The sequence below is a fragment of the Centropristis striata genome, chromosome 22, assembly GCF_030273125.1.
Source record: "Centropristis striata isolate RG_2023a ecotype Rhode Island chromosome 22, C.striata_1.0, whole genome shotgun sequence".
NCBI lineage: Eukaryota > Metazoa > Chordata > Actinopteri > Perciformes > Serranidae > Centropristis > Centropristis striata.
In genome coordinates this window covers 8,850,637-8,873,742 of record NC_081538.1, presented here as the reverse complement: position 1 = coordinate 8,873,742, position 23,106 = coordinate 8,850,637, and the positions used below count along the sequence as shown (strand labels likewise).

The following is a 23,106-nucleotide window of genomic DNA, read 5'->3' as shown; positions in this document are numbered from 1 at the left end:
TGGTATCTATTTATTTTTGTGCAGCACTTTGGAAACCTTGTGTTTGCTAAAATTGTGCTATATAAATAAAGTGGATTGGATTGGATTGAATATTGAGAGGCCTATATAAGATGATACAACCACTGCATGCTATGCCTCTAAATCAGGATTCTGAACGCTGTAACAATTTAACGACACAACAACAATGTAATAAAACATGGCTCCACAATACTTCACAGTATATTATGCCATGTCTTTCTGCTTATCTTATTTTTGGGATGTATGATCATTTTGTTATATTTGGATAACTATAATGCTGCATAGAGCAAATGTGACTTTCCATCTTTCCGGGAGATTTTATAATCTTTTTCTAGATGAAAACCCAAACTGTGCCCTTGAACAGCTGTCATATTCAGACTTGTTAACTCTTAGCTACAAGCCTATGAGGACAGCACACACACTCTCACACATTGTGAAGAACAAACATGGTGAACAGCTGTTATTAGTAACTGGCCAGTAGAATCGGTGTCAATCCCTCCATTTTCCGTATGGGGGCAGGCTTACCCCAAGACCTATAAATGTAAACTTTTATAGTGTTCCTGGCTCACTCTAACTGACTTCCTGCGAGAATTATGTTATTCTGAGACCAGATCTGCATCATTTTACCTGTGACCTGTGACCTGTTGTGAAATAAAGGCCGGTATTAAGACCTTACTTTATCTCCAGTGTGTGTTTGCTTTTGGGGCCTCCAATCTACGAACCAGAGAGATTTTTTACAATTTAAATTTGTGTTTACATTTTATACAGCTCACTCTCCAGAAGCCTTTAAAGGTTTCACAAGTACTTCCTTTCTAGAAATGTCCTGAAATTAAGATTATTATGAACCATATTTCAGAGAGGGCTCTGCCTCCTTGTACAAACCCTTGACCTCTTTTTACACTTATGGGCTGTTAAAGTAAAACCATAATAAGAATTACATGTTTTTGGTCTTTATCTTGTAATATCATCAAAACCTTTGTTACATACTGAAGTCTAAATTTCTGTGAGGTCCTGTGCGTTTTCCTTTCTCACCACATGAGCGTACGTCTCGGCTTTTATTTTGAAGGCCATAACAAACATCCGGGTTTCTCTTTCCTCCCAGTTTGACTTGATGCGGTTCTCCAACAGAAGCAAGGGTCGGGACCCTCCATGGGGGAAGGGTGGGAGCGATAACAGAGCGGATCCCTCCTCTCCTCCCCCCTCAGTCTGCTGCAACCTTCTATTGATTTCACCTCTGAAAAGATCCTTTCATTCTTTAAGGGACTAGTCCTCAACAGACCTCCTCAACGTCAACTGCGTTTTCATTTAGTGGGAAATGAGGTTATTGACTAGATTAATTAGTCTGTACACCACACCATATGCTCATAATTAATGTAAGCCTTTTATAATTATATCATGAAGGTTTTATACTAAACCATAGCACTGATATACACCATGTTTAGTGTATGAAGAGGTGCTTTATGGGCCTGATGTGTAAACTTTAACCCTTAGTGTTCTGTGTTGAGTAGCAGTTATCAAGTCTTTCACCAGGTGGAGCCGAAAACAAGTCACGCTCCTGTGTGAAAGTGACCAAAGACAAAAAGTAAAAAGATTTCTTTTGTTTGAATTTTCTTATTCAGACATGTAATAAACAAGTTCACACAGTTTAAAACAATTGAGCATGGCAAAGCAAAACAGAAAGTATCAACAAGTGACAACCAACATATTTTCATTTATCATCTTTCCATTTTTGCCACAACCGAATAACAAATGTCTGTCAAACAGCTCTCACGAGTCCACACAGCTAGTCCCAGCTAGTGGTGAACCTGTGAGACCTGACACATGAAACAATGCTAACAAACTAAGAGACAGCCTGTCCCACAATATACTGAGACCATAATATTATCATGCCATGACAGTTCTCAGGATCTGTGCTAAAATGTTAAAGTAAAATCTCGACAGTAACACTGCTATGATGGATAATACAACCACATCAAAACATTGTAGTACAATATTTTAGAAATATCCATTTTATCTGTGTAGTATTCTACATGTTTCATAAGTTATTGTGTAGTTAGGTTGATCTATAGTTGTTCTGCTGGGGGTTTAGTATATTCTAAAGCTCCTCCACTTTGCTACGTCAAAATGGAGGCATTTAAACAGTTTCTGAAGTCCATCAGCTGCTAACTGTGCGTGTCCAGAAGTCACAGCTCCTTCTCTGTTGCCGGAGCACCACGCTGTGTCCAGGCTGGTCCACAGCACCAGTCCCTCTGGGTCTCCACTGTGACGCTGAGCAGGTGCAGAGATTGAAAGAAGAACACTGGTGTCATCTACAGCTACAGTCCCTTAACAAGGGGCCAGTCCAGATTACAATCAATTCTATTGCAATCAACCCTTCTTTTTAGTCTCTGAAACAAAGGTAAATGTGACAAACCGGGCTTTAAATCAACTCTTGTTCAAAAACATAAATGTGCCAAACAAAAGCAGAAAGATGACGTATGGAGAATGTTTGTTAGCACATTGGTGTAGATATATCTCATTCTAACTACGGCGTGACATGGAGGAGTCATTGATCGGTGAATGATTTTGGCTGCGGTCGAAAAGTAAAAACAATTCCAAACTTTGTCTTAAACACTTTGAAGGAGAAGTGAAATGAAATACGATGCTCACGCTTTTGTCCACTCGTGTTTATCGACGTGAATCCCAATAATTCTAACTGCATGAAAGAAATTGTTGAAGTTTTGAAGACAGGCGTAACATGTTGATTGCTTTTTCTCATGAGCACTGCTTTAAATGTCACTGCTGCAAGGAATTGTGGGACAGCATTATCTGGTTTCCTTTTGTAAAGGATGGCCCAATGTACCTTATGCTGAAGGAGATAAAGAAAGCACTGAAGCTCCTTTTCTTAACCAGTTCTTATCACAGCTGCCACTAATACGGCTCTCCAACAGGCGAGGCAGCTCCAGGGCCGGTCCGCTCAGAGACGTCCAGGTCGTTTCACTCAGTGAACAACCTTCCTGCACTAAAAGACTCTTCTTCTACAATATGGACTTAAAAATGTGAATGAAAGTATGACCAAAGTGTGAAACTGACTGTAGTTAATTACAAAGCTGCATTAAGTATTTTTTTGAGTGTGAAGGAACAGCGAGATAAGTTGTCAGCAATGTATGGCCTCTCATACACCAACATGAACTTTTGGATCTGTGTTTCAGGTCTTCTGATGAATATTAGCCCATTATTTACAGACTTTTAGCTCTGGTTTGGTCTGCACCAAGCTGGGAACTAGTTGGTAAAGACTGTGTGCATATTCTGCATACTAAACTATAGTTTGGAGTACTGTAGTTTGCAATTTCCTACAGCCTTTCTTTACCAAAAACATCAACACTTTGTCTGAGCTCGTTGTCTGGATATGTATAGTCAATAGCCATGTTTCCATTAAAGTTGCAGCAAAATTTTGGAATGTTGCATTAAAGAATTAGGGACGTTTTCATCAACTGGTTTTCAGCGAATAAACAAAAGTACTTTCTTCAGAAGATGGCAGTGTAGTGTGTTGCTGTAGGCTGATCCAACAGTAAACAGTAGTAGTAGAGATTGCGCAGGAAAACAACAAAAAAAGAGCTGAAACAGCTGATCAGTCATGGGGGTTAAATGTTCGCTACGTCAGAACTTATTTGGTAGAATCATTTCATCTCTCGTTCAGCGCGTTAACTATTTCTCGAGAAAGACAAAATTTTATACGCATCTTCAAAAGTTTTATTGAATTTTGTTGTTTCCAATCAAGCTTTTCTCATGCAAATCTTCTATATGAGCATAGACATTAGTTGATGGAAACACGGCTATTGTGAGGGTCAGAACACCAAAACGGTGAGCTTAAAGCTGCATAAAGCCAGAAAGTTGCTCATTCTCTCCATGACAAGGCTTCCACATGACTGAAATAAATGAATTAAAGGTTTCCCTTAATGCAGGTTTGTAGTTGCAGCCATTCATTTTTTTCAAAACGACATTGATGGAAAAACAAAACCATGATTGTACCTCCATTGTGGCTGACTGTGCACACAAAAAAAGTGGTAGCGTACATTATTGGCAACAAAAACACCAGTATTATCCTTTAAAATCATACTCAACCTTCCCACACCAAACCTTTAAAAGAGGGCTTTTATCAAAACCTGCCCGATGCCCTCATACATACATTACCTGAACTAGACAACCTGCTCCAAACAATACCCCAAAGTCACCAAATGGAGTACAGCTGAGTCAAAATAGTCTCTCTACAGCAGAGGCAGTCCATAAGTAAAAGCTTGCAGTAATCAAGAAGGTTTGCTGTGAGGTTAAGGGTCAGTGTCAGAACACCCAGAGTGCATTAATACATGGTTCAGGTTATCATGGGGTCGGTACAGATTCCAGACAGAGGCTGCAGATTCCACACGGGGTAGAAAAGGTCACTCTGAAGGCGATGTTGAGGGTGGGGCTGCACATTTTAACAAAAATATATAGAAAAAGAAAAAGAGGCAGGTGCATCTGAAGGAAACCTTACAGGAACATGAAGCTTGTCCAGACATTTATTCAGACAGATCTCAGGTCAGTTCTGAGGAAGTTCTTCGTCAGAATAAAAATGTCTTGTAGCAAAGTTTGGACAGCACTAGGATGCGTTCGATGACACCAACTCTGAAAACTTTGAAGACGGAGCAAAAGGTCTCTTGTATTGCTTTCTAAATGCACAATTCCTCTGGAGAATCTTTAAAGTCACCAAATCTGATGTGTTTGGTCACAATTCCTATTCTAACCGTAATATCCAAAAGAAAGAAAGTGTTTTTTGTCAGTAATGTGCAGCTCTGGAGCAGAGGGCTGGCAGATGAGATGTGGGTGGAGGCCGGGGGGGTGGAGGTCTGAAGGGGGGACTCAGTGGGACTCTCCGTTGACCGAGCTCCCCTCTCCTCTGGGCGAGGAGGAGCGGGAAAGGCCCTTCTCTGTGTTCTCTGAGCTGGAGCCGTTCTGGCTGTGGTGGTCGGCCGTGGACGCGCTGCTGGACGACGTGGCCGAGCTGGACGGGGGCTTGGCCTTCTCCTTAAAGTCCGTAATGATGACTGTCAGGTCCCCAACCGTCACCTCCAGGTGCTGGGCGCTGCTGCGGTCGATGTTTTTTAACCTCGGCCTGGGGGAGTGAGCAGAAATGAGACAGTATTTTAAGGCTATTTCTTTTTTTTTTTTTTTTTTGGTAACACTTTACAATAACCAACTAAGTAATGTTTATAGATGGTTTATAGACCAGTTATTAACCATTTACAAAGTGCTATACAAATTTAATCTTTAAATGTTTTAAACCAATTTCTAAAAGATATATGAATCAATTCAAAATCATTAACATAATTAATATCGTGTTAAAAATGTTAAAATGAGTGAAACTAAAACTATAAATGAACTATTAATTTAAATGTAATTGTTTGTTAATGGTAAAGTAACTATAAACTTACATTAATATACCATCTATTTGTCATTTATAAATGATTTAGTTAGTTAATCATTAATAAATAATGTATTTACCATTCTAAATGGCCTATATACAGTTTATAAATGATGATTAAACATTAATAAACTCTGTTTACCATTTATAAATGATGGTTATTGTAAAGTGTTACCTTTTTTTTAAATTATCTTTTTTATTGATTCCACATATCAACATTCCATCGACATTTTACATGTGCTGTACAATTTTCCAACAGTAGTAGAATATTCGCATACTTCTCCACCACGGAGCAGAGACATAGTTTGACACAAATGATCAAGTAAAGTTACAGTAGAAGTCAAATGAAACCTTTTTCCACTACTCTCCTTATTTTCATACCTCTCTTGCATTGTCCCTTTTTCTCCCGTTGGAGGGTAAACATATCAAATAAACATATGAACAATGAACAAGTTTGTAGCCTGAACCAAGGGGGTCAATAATCTAAAATACACAGTGCCCTTACTGTACAAAGTCTGCTCTCGATGGAGACACAAAATCAACCCAGTTTTTCCCAGTATATTATAAAAGTATCTGTTTTTAGTCTAGTTGAGAAAGTCAGCTTCTCCATTCTATATATAAGGCTATTTCTTTAAAAATCCTATCTGATGTTTTGTATTAATCAGCCCTTGCATATACCATCTTGGATTTAGCCATGATTGAAAAGCACCTTGATCTTTTTGCCACAAATGTCAGTGAAAACTCCAAAGAGCGTCTTCAAGACACCGCTTTGAAATTTATTTCATGTGGTTCCCACCTTCCTCACGTCTGTCTTTTGAAGTACTTTACGAAATCTGACAACACATCAGCTTGACTTCATGTGGCAACATAAACACCATCCATAGTTTCTACTGTTTATTCATGCATCCCTTTAATATCTGATTCCCGTTGATCCCCCCACCCCGGTGTCAGCTTGTTTACCTCATCTTCTTGTGACTGTTCTTCTTGAGCGCCGGCTCCCTGTCGCTCTTCTCTCTCTCTACTCTCTCCTTCTTTTCCTTTTTGGGCTGTGAGGGCAACACGAACTGCTGCGTTACCTGCTGCTGCGAGACGAGCTGGGAGACGGGACGAGGCTTCCTGATCCGGGGAGAGGAAGGAGGCATAAGAGGGAGAGACAGAGTGGCAGATTAATGAGAGAGAAAATCACAGTGAGCACATGGCTTCATGCTAGCGTTCCACCATAATCAAGAGCCAATAATCACTGCCAGCGCCGGTTAGGACGGAGCCGCTGAAGTGTTCTTAACACTGGCAGCAAGTGGCACCACACACACAATAAAACACAGGATTCAGCCATCTGCGAGATATGTAGTATACCTGCACAGGCTTGTTTTAGGGCTCAGAGGGATAAACACTGACAAGCTGAGATCTGTTTTGGTGAACACAATGATGCGGTAGGAATTGCAAGTGTGTAAAATACTGAATTTAGAATGCATAAGAGGTACGCACATACTGTAAGTATGATTTTCTACTTGCAAACCTATGAGATTCAGAGTGGTGTGGTGCTGTTTGTAAAGGAGAGAAGTGAGATCAGCTCTGACCTCAACCACACTGTGTCACATTTTTATTAAAGGTCACACCCAAGATGTTTTTCCCCGTTCTTCCCAAATGCAAAAAAATCCAGCACTGCAGTACTTGCCTGTTATAACTCAACTGTATAAAGGAAGTGGAAGTAGCCTCTAGGTTAGTATACCATCTAACAGTGGATGAGAACAGCCTGTATTAACTGGAAAGCACATTTTGGATTGGCAAAAAATTGGCTGATGATTTTGTATGGTTTTGTTTTTAGCCTAGGAGTGTCTTTGAAACACAATCAAACACTGAATAAGACATTTATTGGCGACCAATATAGACCACCTATAGAATTGGACTTATAGAACTGGACTCCACTTGTTGTAAAAAAACCCTACTGACCATTAAAAATAATGCAGCTTTGAAGCAATTTATTTTTTACCAAATACCTCCTACCAATATTGCGACAATATCGTAGAGTTGACTATTTATGCAGGGCTGTAGTTAACCAAAGAAAATCACGGTCTACTGAATTTAAAGCTATCCTCAAACCAATCGACTGGTGCTTTCGCAAAATATTTCCAAAATGAGATTTCTGATAATTATTGGGATATAAAATCTATTTTACTCTAAATGGGACCATACTTGGTGAAATGAAGAAGACTTGAAACTAGCAATGGGACCATAAATCAAATGGGAAGTAGGGTCATTTTCTCATAGAGGTGGACTTCTTTTTACAACCAGCAGAGTCGCCCCCTGCTGGTCATTAAGAATAATGCAGGTTTGAAGAACTTCCACACTGACTTCACTTTTCTACGTCCACTCCTCTTCTACGGTCTGTGCTACAACAAGCAAAGGCACAGCCAGAAGGTGTCACCTTCTCATAGTTTTAGTCGCTACTGCAGCTTTGGGAGCGTGATCCCCCACTGGCTCCCAACCTGTGATCACTGTCAGTCCTGTTAACGGCTTCTGTCAGAGTGTAATTACATTTTCCATGATGGATTTTTAACATTTTTAACTAAGAACACAATGTTTATCCTGTCTTGCAATAGAAATCATAGTCTCTGGTTTGTTATTGATAACAGAGAAACAGTATTCGCTGATGGCAGTGCTCGCCTGATAAGTGAGGTAGATGCACCTTCACATACAACCTCCACAAAGGCAAATCTGATATCAAATAAAACTCAGTGGTACACGCTTAACTGAATGTTCCTCCTCACAGTCACATTTCCATCCTCCATGACTGCCTGCTGTATCAAAAATGATACATTATGCAACTGGTCTGGCAACCGTTTGCATGCATGAAGGGTGCAATCGTATTTCTGTGCAGGAGTGTATGTGTGTGTGTGTATGTGTGTGTGTTTTGGGGCTGGCAAGAGCTCTAGCCGAGAGGCGAGTGTATTGAAAAGGCCATCTGTTGAGAGAGCCTACACATCTAGTGCCTGGTTTTTGCGTGCACACAAACACATTCACACATCGACACAGTTCTACGTATGAATGCACCTATGCACATCAGAGCATGCATACTGCACCAAAAAGCCAGGGAGGTGTATACAAAACAGAAAGGGGTGCACATGAAAACATATGCATGCTTTATAAATGCAATCACACACACTAAGGCGTGTTAAGGCACATGCACGTGGCTGCACACATGCATGCAAACACACACACACACACACACACAGCAAAGAGCAGATGAAGCACGAGGGCATGATAGCAGAAAAGCACAGTGTGTTTCTGAGCCCTGTTCAGCAGTCGCCTTGTAATTTGAGCTAAAAAATTAACCCTGAAAACAAATTTCATTATTCATCAGCTGGTTTCTGTGAATGTAAGCCTGATAAAATATAACATGTGTATCTCAGAAGGTAAGCTAAGCATTGTAATCATGCTCTCATATTGTAACACTGTACAACAGCTTCACTCCAGTATACTAACCTGTGTATGAACCCTTTTGAAAAGTATTGCAATTACAAAACACTGGCCTCCAGGTGCTTCATGAAAAATGTCCTTTTTTCCCTTGCCTAATGCAATTATAAGGGTGAAACGCAGTACAAGTACAGAGTGTACAAATGACTGGACTTGACAAAAATCCATCCACAAAATTAGCCTGAGCACCTGGCCAAGTGTTGCTGTGCAATGCACCACATTTTTGCCAAATGGAGCCGTGGTGGCCTGTTTAGCTTCATTTAGAGGCGTCTGCCTCATTTTCTAAGAGGAAATCTATATAAGCTGCTGGTCTGCCGTCTTGTTCTGAGGGCAGAGCTGTTGTTTAACAGTTCTGGGATGACCTAAATTGGGGCCCAGCTTCAAAGAGTCTCTCCCAGAGTCAGTTTTTTTTGCGGAGTTATCATTGCCTTCACAGAACATGCAGCGATGCTAGCAAGGCTGGAGCTGAAATGCAAATGGGTCTCTTGGCCTACATAACCGTCTGATAGGAGGAGATGTGGAGATCCTCTAATATGTCTGTCTTGTCAGCACGACACTGCAGAACTGCTGACACCTTTTAAATAAAAGCAGAGGCCTTTATAATCCTCTGATCCAGCTCGAGTCATTCAGGCCTCTCCTTCACATCCTTTTTTAAGACACAATGAAGAAATGTCGTCTGGTTTTCAGAATTAACTGAAGCTCGCACACAAAACAGCAACTGTCAGAGCAGAATGGGCCATCCCGCCCTCAGGCCAAATGTTACCAGCTCCAAAAATACAAACAAGACGGCCGGCTGTCTCATTCATAACCTCCTTTTGATTTATCGTTTCTTCAGCGTGTCATTATAAGCTTATAAACAGATGAATTACTGCAATCTTTGTCTGTCATTAATGCAGCAAATGAGTGCTGTGCCATGTGCTTGATGTGCGAACAAGAAAAAAAAAGCCACCTGAGGCTAGTTATGCTCTTTTCTGTTTAACCCTCTGAACCCCGAGCAGTTTCAGGGCGTTGTGATGCCAGATATACAGAAATCCTGCATCTCTGTGGAAATGCCACAATCATGGCTAGAAAAAGGGAGGGCTCAAAAATATATTTTGTGCGGTGTTGCACAGCCATAAACCATTAGAAAAAAGAATAAACAGAAGTTGGATTCTTACATTTATTTTATATAAATTGGGGGGGAATGGAATATATATATATATTCACATTTCACATTATTTTTGACCAAATAGCTCCTATTAATATTGCAACAATAATGAAGTTTTGACTATCTGTTCGGTACTCAAGTCAATCAAAGAAAATCATGGTGGATTGAAATTAAAGCCAATCGACTTGTGCTTTCACAAATTAATTATCAAAAATCTCATTTTGGAAATATCAGTATTGTGGATATAATGACTGTGGATAAAGTCAAATTATAGAACCGTGAGAACAGAATGGTAATCACATCACTTTACTGTAATGCAGTAAAGGAAATTGCAACACTTATGCCATATTATGATCAAAATAAAAGACGATATAATATAAACTAATTTCATGTCTGTACTATGTTGTTATTTATTTTAAACAGGCCTTTCAAAACCCAGCAGCATGTTGTAGGGTTAAGAGTGTTGAAACTAAAACATAACTGTCCGTCCTGAGAGTAATTGGGGCAGACTATAAACATATTTTGTCCATCCTACCTCCTTCATGTATAACAATGAAGTATTTTCTGTAATAGAGCGACTCAATAACCCAGAGGTGGAAGAGGAGACGAGCTAATATCGCTGTGAGGCCAAGCAGCAGGCTAAACAGAGCTGCCTCCGTTAACCCAATCAAACGTTATTATCTTAGCACTTAGCTTTCTCTTCTCCATCTGGAAGCTGAGTGTGTGTCCTTGTGTGTGTGTGTGTGTGCATCTATTGATTCCAACCGGAGTTTCTGTGCCTAATGTAACGGCCTATTCTTTCTGACATTAATACTGCGTGTTGGAACTGTTGTTCCGATCGATATTTGCTCCACTCACGCTGTGTATTCCACAGCAGCTAATGGAGTCCCACACTGGGAAATTAGGACGTTACGAGGAGGGCTTGAACACAACACATTTCCTTTAAAAATAAAGAGATTGTGATTTCTGTTTCGTTTCTTTCAATGTCGTCAGGAAAACATAAAGTCTAGCTCAGACACCAGGGCATGTTTAATGTTTTCTTGTCTGTTCCCATCATTACTTTGTCTTTAGCTCAAGTTTCATCACTTAGATCGGTAATATTCTGTCTTATTTGGATCAAACAAAGTTGCTTTTAACTGCAAGCTCAATACCGACTGGTCGTGACTGGAGGAGCTGGAAAGTCCAAATGCTGCTACTGATCCTGCAACATTTCACTGACAGGGAAACTCTGGCTGACCCCTCTGCAAATATGTCACACACACACACACACACACACACACACACACAAACACAGCGTCTACGCTATCTCTCCCTCCTCCTGATGCACCCGCTGACCTCACACTCCTCCACCAACACAGCAGCCGAAGAGGCAACACTGCCAACAACAATCTCTCCTCCATGCTCCTGATTTGGTCACATAACGAATCCAGTAGGTGGTCAAATTATGACTCAGGATGGTTCTGACCGTCAAGTTGCGGCCATGGCGGACAAACGGGTCGTCAACAGCACCGCTCAGTCGACTCAGCAGTTAACACACATGGTGTGGTGGTGAGCCAGAATCTGTTTATAGACTAGTCAGAACAACCTCAGACACTTTCAGATTATCCATTGGGTTCTGAAATGGGTTATTTAGCCTCAGATATGAGCATTTTCTCAACACATAAAGTGACATTTATACCTTCAGTTAAATGTCACCAAATGAACATAAGAAGGATGGATACATGGTTTTCACTGTGATTGGTTTTATGGCCTTTCAAGGCCAAAAAATTCTACTCGGAAATCTGAAATGCATTATTTTTTTCCAAAGTATACTAGCATGGTCCTTTACAGTTCTTCACAGATCTTGTAAACAGAAAGTAGTACTTCATTTGATAAGTTTTTTTTTTTTTTTTTTTTTTTTTTTCCATACGTGATTGATGCCCGTCACGTTCAGTTATACACACATACCGTTTCCACAAAGACAGTTCGAGGGCCGGTTCAGAGCCGGTGCCCAATCTGGATCCAGATCGTTCAAACCCTAACAGCCAAAGAACCAGCTCTCTGCCAGGAAAACTGGTTCCAGAGCGGCACCAACTATTTTCTGGTCTCGAACCATGAACTGCTCACTTCAGGGCCAGGGGCAGGATTATCGTGACCGACAAGACCAACTAAAGAATTCATCATTCATTTTACATCATTGTTTTTACAGCAATGTGATCGAGAAGAGGGCTTACAACAAAGGCTAACATCAACATCTTACGTTGAGTGTTAAAAATAATGTAATCGCCAAATCACGCAAAAGCAAACAAGACAATCAGCACAAATGTGTTGTACCAGTTGTGTTTGGATGTCAATGTAGACTTGCAAAGCCAGGAGCAATATTTGTAGAGAGACGATGTAGTCCACTGTTATCATGCTTCAGAGAGTGGATATATTTACAGTGATGTAATCATCTGGCTCTCTACACTGCAACAAAAGAAAAGTTGGGTGAACTCAAAATTTCAAGGCAACAAACTTCGATAAAATTTTAAGTTGGACAATTAAACTGAATATTTCAAGTTTTGTTTTTGAGTTTGCTCAACTCTGAATTCAGATATGTGAACTTATAATTTTACTGTGTCAGCTAATGTTGCGACCACAATTTTGAGTTAGCGTTGATACGCTAATGGCTACTCTTGTAGCTGTAACAAGCAGCGCCGCTAGCATCAGTTAGCCGCTAGCATCAGTTAGCCGCTAGCTTTCGCTAATGACCGAATTTCACTGCTGTCCCGCATTTCACAACAAAGAAATAAGAGTTAGCAGAACTATTGTCCCTTGTTGTGAACCCCAACTTAAAGATATAAGTAACAAGAACTCACCAACTTGTTTTTGAGCATACAACTGGCTTCCTTTGTTGTATTAACTTACATTATTGCCCTAAATGTCAATAATTTATATTTCCAAGTTTTACCAACTTAAATCACTGTTTTAGGCAAAAAATAAAAGTTGGCTTTTTTTGCAGTGTAGCCTGTTGAAAAGCAAACAGGTTCTGAGACGGTTGACAAGTTCAACCAACTGTGAACCAGCACCAGCCCAGCACTAGAACTAGGTTTGTGTTGGTTGAAAAGGGGAAATAGAGATGAGAATCAAGAACCGGTTCCAGTTGAGGAGGAACTGGTTCCACATTGTCTGAGCAATTGGGATTGTATGCCTCTGATCTTATCAGTTTCTTTTACGAATGCCGGCTTGTCTTCAGATAGTTTCACATTGCAAAACAATGACATCGTACTCATGCGTCAAGAAGGAGTCATGGTTGGAGGAAGGTCCAAAGCATGGCTTCATTTCTCAAGAAAGATGACTAAAAGAACAAACCAACAGGGACTTAAATTCCAGGAGGGTCATGGATTTGACACTGTTCCCAACCAAGCTGCTCTTGTAAACATCCTGTTATAATAACATTGCACCACACAGACAGGCTTAGCAGAGTATTTCTTTAATAAATAAAAACCTAAATGAAGACGAATGCTTTATATATATATATATATATATATATTCTCTCATTTCATCACTGTGTTCAGAGATAAGAAAATTGTGTCGGTGATGCTGAAAACCAATGAAGGTCTAATTTTTCACACAGGGAATTGATTAGCAATCAATCAGGGAATCGATACAGAAACAGACCGATTTAGCAGAATTGATAATGGCATGGATATCAATAAAACTGCTATAAATACCTTACACTGCTGCAGTAGTGGGACAATCACAGGTCAAAGGGGACATACAAGCAAAATCATACAATCTGTAGATCTGGATATGAATGAAGGTACCATTTGACTTGACGTTTAAATACTATAAATTACTATTAAGAAATTTGATGTTTAAGTTCATGCAATGTCTGGATGAGTCCACCAACAGTATCATGGTGGTACTCTCAAATCCCTTTGTGAGCTGCTCCAGGTACACATCCAGACTGAGAGTACATTGGCTGAAATGTCTGTATGTATTTTAATTCTTGTTTTTTTTTTTCTTGTTTGTTTGCTTGTCTTGTCTTGTTGTGTGGCTTTTGGACATGATTCTGGTAAATAAAATAAATTGACCTGAATATTATTATTATACTATTAACCCCTAACCTCTTCCAGCTGTTTTATCTGCGCACTAAAAGAACAAACCTCTCCAGTTTTATTAGGATCTGGTGGAGTGTTTGTACAAGGACAGGAAGGTGCACTGACACTGGCGGTATTTGTCTCTGTCTTTAAGGGAGGCCTTCATAGTTTGGATTAGAAGTACAATATAAGTATTAGTTGAGAGAGGATTTAGTCTCTGATAGGGCACCTCTGGCATTATTCCAGACATTTGCTCTTTAACATGTCAAAGACAGCAGTGCAGAGTTCTGCAGATGTTGGACTGCCTGCTAACATTTGTTGAGTACATTGTGTGATGAGCAAACAGCCCACAGGACAGCTGATGGACTGCAAATAACCAGCGAGGGTGCTGCTATAAACAAACCTCATCTCACTGTTCTGTGATGATTGTAAGATCATTGTGAAATAGCTCATTTTATGCCCTGTTGAACACTCTCAATCGTGGTGTAGGTGTGTGTCAGGTTTTCTATCAGCAGGTCGTAGGCTGCTCCTGGGAGCTCCTCCAACCCATGATTAATGTCTCTCCTGCCTCTACATGCTCCCACCATGCCTGTGTGTGTGTGTGTGTGTGTGTGTGTGTGTGTGTGGAAGAGAGACAGATGGCTCTCCACGTCCTGTGGTTTATGACACCTTCTACAGCCTGCTAGCCACACTATACCACATTCTCCTCTCACACAGGCCGGCCTGCACACATACACACACTCTATCACACATAGAGCAGTATGTCATGCATCAGTGTCACCGCAGTAATTACAGGCTTATCACGTCGCCATAATCTGGAGCCACAGTGACGTGATAACAGCCAGCTTCATTGTCCCGGTGTACTCTGTGTTTGTATGCTGTGTGAGCGGTGCTAAAACCAGTAACCAACACGACTGAGCCCACTGTGACTCCAACAGGATGTAATCATTTAGATGGGATGATCAAACACTGATTGGTGATGCCTTGTATCAATCATTCCACTTACTGTTGGAGCAATAATGTCAGTTTAGGGCCGCAACAAACAGATTTTCATTATCGCTTCTACTACAGATTACTTTCTTGATTCATCGACTGCTCATTGCATCTACAGAAGGTTAGAGAATAGTGAAAAATATCTGAAGTGATGCCTTTAAATGTCTTGTTTTGTCAAAACCCCAAAGATATTCAGTTCAATACGATATAAAACAGCAGGAAATCTCCATATCTGGGAGGCTGAAAACAGGATTTTCTGCCATTTTTGCATGAAAAATGACTTCAGCGAATAAGTTCATTATCAAAATAATTTGTGGCTATTTTGGTGTCACTCTCTCACTTGGCGGATCCAACCAATTAAACCAGTTTATTTTTGTTGTTGCCTGCCCAAGAACCATTCCAAAACCGAAGAATGCACGCAACCAGAAATGTCTGAAACAACCTGCATATGTGTCTGATTGCTCCACTTTCCTGGGGATATCCGTGACTCAATACTTAGCACCAGACTTGTTGCAAAACAAACCCGCGTGGTATTTTGCTTAACAATGCTTGAGAGGAATGAAGACACAACTCTAAGGTGAAAGTCAAACATGTGGTTCTGCTCGTTGAACGTTTAGTGTAATCAGATCGGGGAAATTAACACTTTAATATCAACACAGCAGCCAAATGGCAGTAAATTTGAGCTTTCTCTCACACATGTTGCCAGACAGCTAAACAACCACATGAGTTTCTGATTTAAAGGGATTTTCTCAGTGATGTATAAGAGTAGAGAAGCCTGGAAGCCAATAATGTGCATAATAGAGACGTGAGGAACGAGTTACAGATTTTATTGCCGGAAGGAAAGGCTGCTGCATTCAAGTATTCAAGGCTTAAATAATAATTCAAGTATAAATATGCATATAAGTATAAGTACAGGCAGTGGAACAATATGCAAGTACGGCTAATTCACATTTACACTGTGCTCTCCATACAGAAGCATTTTTCTCCAGGCAGCATTTCAATGTATGAATATTGTGTATTAGTATTCTGTGGCTGTTGTACACATTGTTACCAATGCAGCTATTCTGAGAGAATAAACAGATAGAAAAGAGAGATAATTAATCCTCAGTTTTTGCCATTCACATTTTGCATGACATTTCTTTACCCCAAGTTTAGAATAAACCATCCACTTTGAAGATTAACTTAGTCTTTGTAAGTCACAGCTCTGTTCACATCATCAGATGGCTCCAGCAGGCTGATCACTATCTTATATTTATAATGCATATCTACTGCAACCAATCACTGGATGGATTCTGAAAGTTCATGCAAAATGATTTAGTGCATCTTGCATCCTGCACTAAATACTCAGAAATCCCATATCGGTCTGGCTCTGGTTCAGAGAAAAATACTGATTTTAGAAGGGAAAAGTTCACTAAATATATATTTTTTAGGTATGTTTGAGGATTTGTTTGAGCTAGAATAACAAAAGACCCTTTCTGTGTTGATCATTAGCTATGCAAAGGCACTCACTCTTCGAACCATTATTAAACATGACTATTTATTACATTATTGTCATTTTAGAAATGATAAATGAGAAAAAAGGAAAAAATAAATACTTTTAGAAAATAGCTAGTCGATTTCTGACCATTTCAATAAAGACAAAGTAAAAAAAAAATCCACTGACACCATTTCTACACCTTCCCAAGCATTATTTCTGTATTATATATTGTGAAAAAATTGTTTTAATTTTTTCATCTATGCAAAGGTACTCAGGTGTCATTATTAAACATGATTATTTATTACATTATTGTCATTCTAGAAATGGGAACTAAGAAAATAAAGGTGAATAAAGCTGAATAAACATCAGTACTGTATGCTAAATAAATAGCTGACACCAGTTCAGTTTAATATATTGTACAAAAAATGTTTTCCTGTTGGCGTACATTGTAAAACATTAACGAAACCGATGTGCCTGTGTAACCAGGGGTGGGCGATTTGGCCCTAAAAGAATATCACGATATTTCAGGCTATTTATGCGATAACGATATTCTTGACGATATTACCAAATACTTAAAAATATATAGAAAATATGATTTTTTTTAGTGTGTATAAATAAATAAAAATCTAAAATGTGGTGTGAAGTGCAAATCTCAACAGTTGCCAAAAAATTTACTCTTGACTCTTGAGTATGAGCAAATAATAAAAATAACCATTTAGGGGTTCCGGGGGCATATTTTAATGACATTTTGTAAAGGAGAATAAAGGTTCTTGTATGTTTTATTTAAGGCATCTTATTTTGACAGTCTTGTAAGTTCTGTGGTGGATTCTGTTAACACACTGTGCTCTTATTTTGAAAGCTGCATGTGTTTAGCGAGAGGGAGTAAGTAGCTTTTTGTGATTAAAACAACTTTAACCACTACATCAACATTCCTACATCAAGAAGTAGGAATGTTGCCAATATCATGATATGCATTTTTTTTAACCATAAAAAAAATATACCGACATTATCGTGAACGATACGATATGGCACACCCCTATGTGTAACCTACAATTTTTTGAAAGGGTAGATTAACAACAATTGCACAATTACAGCCCAACTGTTAGTGCGTCACGCTGCACATGAACCGTGAGGGCGAGCTGGTGCGGAGGATGATAAAACAACATCTAAAGAGCCAGATGCTGACAGGTTGCCAGCGAGCCAGAATGGCTTGTGCTTGTTTAGGTGGAGCTGACAAAACGTGCACATCAGTCAATCTGTCACCGAGAGACGCCTCGGGGGAAGTTCAACTGGCAGAGAGAGAAGATGCAGAGAGAGGGAGAACAAACAGGAATAGCTGAGAGAAAAGTGAGGAGAAAGTGAACAAACCGGCAACCTGACGGCAGAGAGAACTAATCAGAACATGATCAACTCACTGTCCTGACCTGTAGAAATCTAATGCTGCTGAACAGGCTCCATGCACACACACAGTGTTTCCCTGGCGGCCTGACTTGTCAGGGCTCAGCTCAGTGAACAGATGCAGGTGGTGTAAGCTAGACACAAGAGAAGGTCACACACACACACACACACACACACAGTGCTCTATTCCACTCAGCTGTTAAAGCCCAACCTAAACACGCTCCTCAGCCAAATACTACTGTCTGTCAGCACCACTTCACATGACATCTTTAGCTTATTTAAGCTCTTCCAAACACCAGACAGGAGCATTAAGGCTGAAACATGCCTCTTCCTCCATCCTTAAACATTAACATTACTCTCTAACCCAGGACCAGTCATGATGGGAGCACTGGGGGGCCTTGGGTGTCTTGCTCAAGGACGCTCTGCCCCGGGGTACTCCAGCTGAATCAAACCTGTGACCTTGCACTTATCAAACAGCTTCTTTTAAAGCACCAGGCCAGCGACTGTACCGTGACTTTCATCTATCACGCTGCTCCTCAAAGCTGGGACTGAGCCCAAAGAGTCGCAGGAAGATAAAACGTCTCTCCTACTGTTTCCTCTGCACAGTCTTAAGGTAATGAGGCTGCATGATATGTTGTGATCCCAAAGCTCCTCTCAGGCAGCTTTAATTAAATACTGTAAGCAAGCTGCTTGCTGTGGAAAAACAACATATTTTTCCTTATTTAAGCTTCACAAATGGTGCATCACATTTGCAGCCAGTGTGCATTTTCTTTCAAACATGTAGAGAATATTTAAACACTTCTGTTCCTTTAAATCTGACTCCCTAGATGCAGGAGTTTGCCGCTGACAGAATTAGCCGAACGTCAGCCGGTTACCGCTTTTGTCAATCTGTCTCTCTCTCTCTCTCTCTCTCTCTCTCTTCCATTTCACTCTGATAAGCGAGTCCAATCCTGCTGATGTATCCCTGTCTTCAGTCAAACTCGCAGCCTCAACGACGTGCTTTCAATCAGCCGCCAGCTTTGGGTCCCTGCAGTAGATCATCTCTGCACATCAGAGGGATCTGCTCAACTTCACCTTCATAAAACATTCAGTTTATCTCCTGACGGCTATCTACTGTACATGCAGTCTCTCTACCTCCAGAAATATTTCTCTGCCATGTCCTTAAATGTGTTTTTAGCATCCATCACCTCTAGTACTTGCTGATCCTGTCAGTAAAGTGACAAGCTGCTCCATTATGGAAAAACTCCTAATCACTAGTGCTTTTAAAGAACATTGTTGAACTGAAAAATGGTTTGACTAACGCCTGGAACAATCATTCCCGTTCCATAAGGTTCCTATGCAATCAAAACGTTGTTCACTGCTCGAGTTAATAGGACGAACCTTAGATATTACTTGACCATGAGGGATATTTTTCTAGTCCGCTCATAGAACCCTATGGCTTAACTGTTAGCTGGAAGCTAACGATACGATAGCCTCAAAAGACTGAAAGTCAATAATATTTCATACAGTTGACACACAGATGATATATTGACAGTTAAATAATAAAACTAGCTAGCTGTCCAGTCAGCCAGGTCCCCAAATATCAAAATACACCATATGTAACGGCTGCAGGCTGAAGTAGTGAGTTTCATAGTGAATAGGTCCACGACAAGTTACTTTAAATCATATTTTTACCAGTAAGAATGTTCAGTGTAGTCCCTGCAACTTGTGTGTTACAGTCTCATTGCTGTAATGTTGAAGGACTTTAGTCAATGTTGGAATTAATAGCAATAAAGTGTAAAAGGAGGCTTTGACTGTCTGTGTTTTTATGGTAACTACCTTCCGGCCATTCATTCAGAACGGTGAACAGACAGTTTAACCAGAACTACTCAGTCTGTGTCCATTGTCAGGAATTAATGGACACCCTGCAGCCAATCAGAATTGAGTATTCTCCCACACCATGGTACAAATTCAATTACTTGCCCAGCTATAATTTTGTGTAGTTAGGCGGTGTTTCCAACTTATGACAAGTGATTAAAGCCACTTTCACAGAGCCTCGCTGGCTGTCAGACCTGTGACCTTCAGGCTCCGGGACGCGTCTAACCGCTGGACGCTCGTTGTCTGTGTGGAGCATTAATTCCCTGGCAGTAACAGCTCAGTCATGCTTGTTTAGTAACCAGCGAGGGGAATTTGTCCTGTCCTACATTTATATTCTGCATGTCGTACGCCCTTTACCACCTTTGGCTCGCTGGCTGAGGAATCCACTTGTCGGTTGTGTTCGGTCGTTAACAGCTGCGACCACCTGTGTGGCCGTTTTGCTGCAGTGTTAGCCTGCGTGTGGCGGTTTGTGTACAGCCTTCTGGGCGGGAAAAAAAGGGGCATGACAAACACAATATTTCTGCAGCACTGCAGTTAAGAAGACTGTAACATTAATTAAGACGTTACTACATTTATCAGGGCTGTAGTGAGGAGTTCTGGGTTCTTATGTCCTTGCCAACTTAAAAAAAGGCCCAGATGGGGAAAACAAAGGATGTCACAGCTTCTGGTGACGTGTGGATTCAGACAGGTTCTTGGCAAAGCTGCAGGCCGCTTATTTTTACGGAAACACACACACATACACACAGTCCCTGGAGTGTCCTCAACAATCAACGCTCAGCTGCAATAAGCTGAACCCTGAGACAACACTGAGTCTGCTGCTACCGCTTTGTTTGTGTGAGCAGCAACTGTGCACTTGAGTGTGCGATTATGGCTGTTTGTGTACGAATATGCATGCAGTCATGTGTAAAATCTGCATGTTGAGTGCATCTGTACGTAAGTGTGTGTGTCTCTGATGACAGCGGGCTGATTAAGCTGTTGCATAGTAATGAGCTATGGCTGTCTGTCTGGCAGCTGCTCTGACAACCTCTTTTCACAACTAGCCCTCCCACACACACACACACACAAGTGCACACACACACACATGATAAAAGCACACACCAGTGCATGCACCGACACATGAAATACCACGATTCTAAAAAGGCATCAAAGCTGACGACTGAAGTGGTGTTGTAGTTAAATAATTTTGAAAGTTGTGCTAATGCAGAGAGGACACATTAAAAAGCAGATCATGGAACAACACACCAGCGACTCTTCCTCTTCTTCACCCTTCTGTTGTGTTTTCATCCTAATAATGACTGCCACTCAGGAATAACATTGTTTCCTGCCTCAGATCACTGACGTGGGGACAAACACAGCCAAGGCACGGAGTGTGTGCTCCTCCATGCTGTGTGTGTGTGTGTGTGTGTGTTTGGATGCTTCGGTACCTGTCAGCTTGTGTTTATGAGTTTGTGTGCATCCATATTGAAAGCATCTACCCCCCCGTCTGTTACAAACATCTCCGGGGCAACAAGATGGATGTGTGTGTGCTATAAGAGCGAGACGTCCCTCTCAGTGAGGTCAGTGTGAGCAGACGTAGACCTGTCACCATAATTACTATATCGACTTATCGTACGATTTATAAAAATGGACATGATAGTTTTTTTCTGGACTAAATATATTGTCGTTCACATGTGTGACTTTTTTGGCTTTTTTGTGTTTAAAGTAAAGCTGTAAATGTTTGACAGGCGGTACGAAGTGACGAAAAAAAACCCTTTATTTTCTAAGCAGCCATTCCAGCTGTTTATATGTTATTCTAATAATAAAATAATACAGAAATGTTTTGTTAACAGAGTCTTAAAGTCTATTTCATTTGTTTTGGTTGTAGTTTACTTATTTATGTTTTATTTATCTAGGATATTTTCATTTTTCTTTTCCACATTTATATTCCAATGTTTGCTATTCTTATTGTTGTGGAAAAGGATGAACTTATTATGCTCTAATGTGGTTATAACACTTAAACAACATCAATACAATGATACTATCGTTTATCGTGATAGTTTATGGGAAAATATATCGTCCTAAATAATGTGTCATTGTGACAGGCCTAGTGACCTGGCAGGAATATGAGACTAATGCTGCTCAGAGGAAAAGATGATGAATGTGTTGAGTTTGAGGAAAACATGAAAAGTATTATCTCTTCTAACATACAGCTAAAGAAACAGCCTGCACCATGTTTGTTTATGTTTACTGTCTGACCTGCATTTATAGAATAGTAACAATGGGAAATAGCTACATTTTATGTAATGATATGAATCCATTGTCTCTTGCTTAGAGAGAGGAGGTGGCAGTGAGATTAAACTGTTCCTCATTTATAGTGGGGGACCCCCCTGAGTCCCAAGGACCCCCCTGGGGACCCGCCATGCCACAGAGCCCAGAGGTGCTGGTGTCCTTACCTTGTTGACGTCCCCTTCCTGACATCACACATCATGCACTTAAAAGCCTCCGCCGTGTTCTTGTACGTGCACACGCTGCAGTCCCAAAACCCCTCGTCGGAGGAGGGCTTCGGTTGACGCTTCGGCCTTTAAAACAATAAATGTACAAACAAAAAAAAGAAAAAAATATATGTATAAAAAAAAGAAAGAAAGAAATGGTGGAGACAAGAGGAGACAGAGTGAGTTCAGCTCGACGGAGGCTCGGTATCAAACATCTGGAGAGATACAGGGTTTAGATCATCTGCAGGAGCCGTGATCCGACTCTGGCGACGAGGTTTAACACACACACACACACACACACACACACACACACACACACACACACACACACTCACACTCACACTCACACACACACACACACACACACACACACACCGAACATAGACACATGCAGAGAGAGAGGAGAGAGGGAGACCGAGAGAAAACCCATTTTCCCCTCCTGTGTGCTCGATGTCCGCTCCCTCCCAGCTCTAAAACCAGGACCCGGACTCGGTCTGTACCTTGTGGGACTCCTCTTGTCGCCCATGCCAGACCAGGGTTCCTCTGGAGGAGCTGAGACGAGCAGAACTCTGGTTATTTCCGATAATTTTTACCAAAGAAGCGATGCGCGGCGCCGCTCGGCTTCCAGCTGTCGTGGAAACTCCGCTTGGGAAACGGTCACGTGACCGTGGCTGGCCAATCAGAGGCCGGCTTACATCCCGAGGCTGACATTCCTCTTGATGAATCTGTGCCGCCTTCACTTACCCGCTGTAGGCTCAGAATTTTGGAAA

General features: G+C 40.8%; 1 protein-coding gene across 1 annotated transcript; it reads right to left on the bottom strand.

Annotated features, from left to right (window-relative positions):
- Positions 1-1,981: 1,981 nt before the first annotated feature.
- yaf2 (YY1 associated factor 2) lies at positions 1,982-23,099 on the bottom strand. The gene is made up of 4 exons (XM_059325826.1): positions 22,837-23,099; positions 22,298-22,423; positions 6,419-6,574; positions 1,982-5,149 (listed from the first exon to the last, which is right to left on the bottom strand). Exons 1-4 carry the CDS (start codon positions 22,860-22,862, stop codon positions 4,897-4,899), a joined length of 561 nt encoding a protein of 186 aa, XP_059181809.1. The 5' UTR covers positions 22,863-23,099; the 3' UTR covers positions 1,982-4,896.
- Positions 23,100-23,106: the final 7 nt, after the last annotated feature.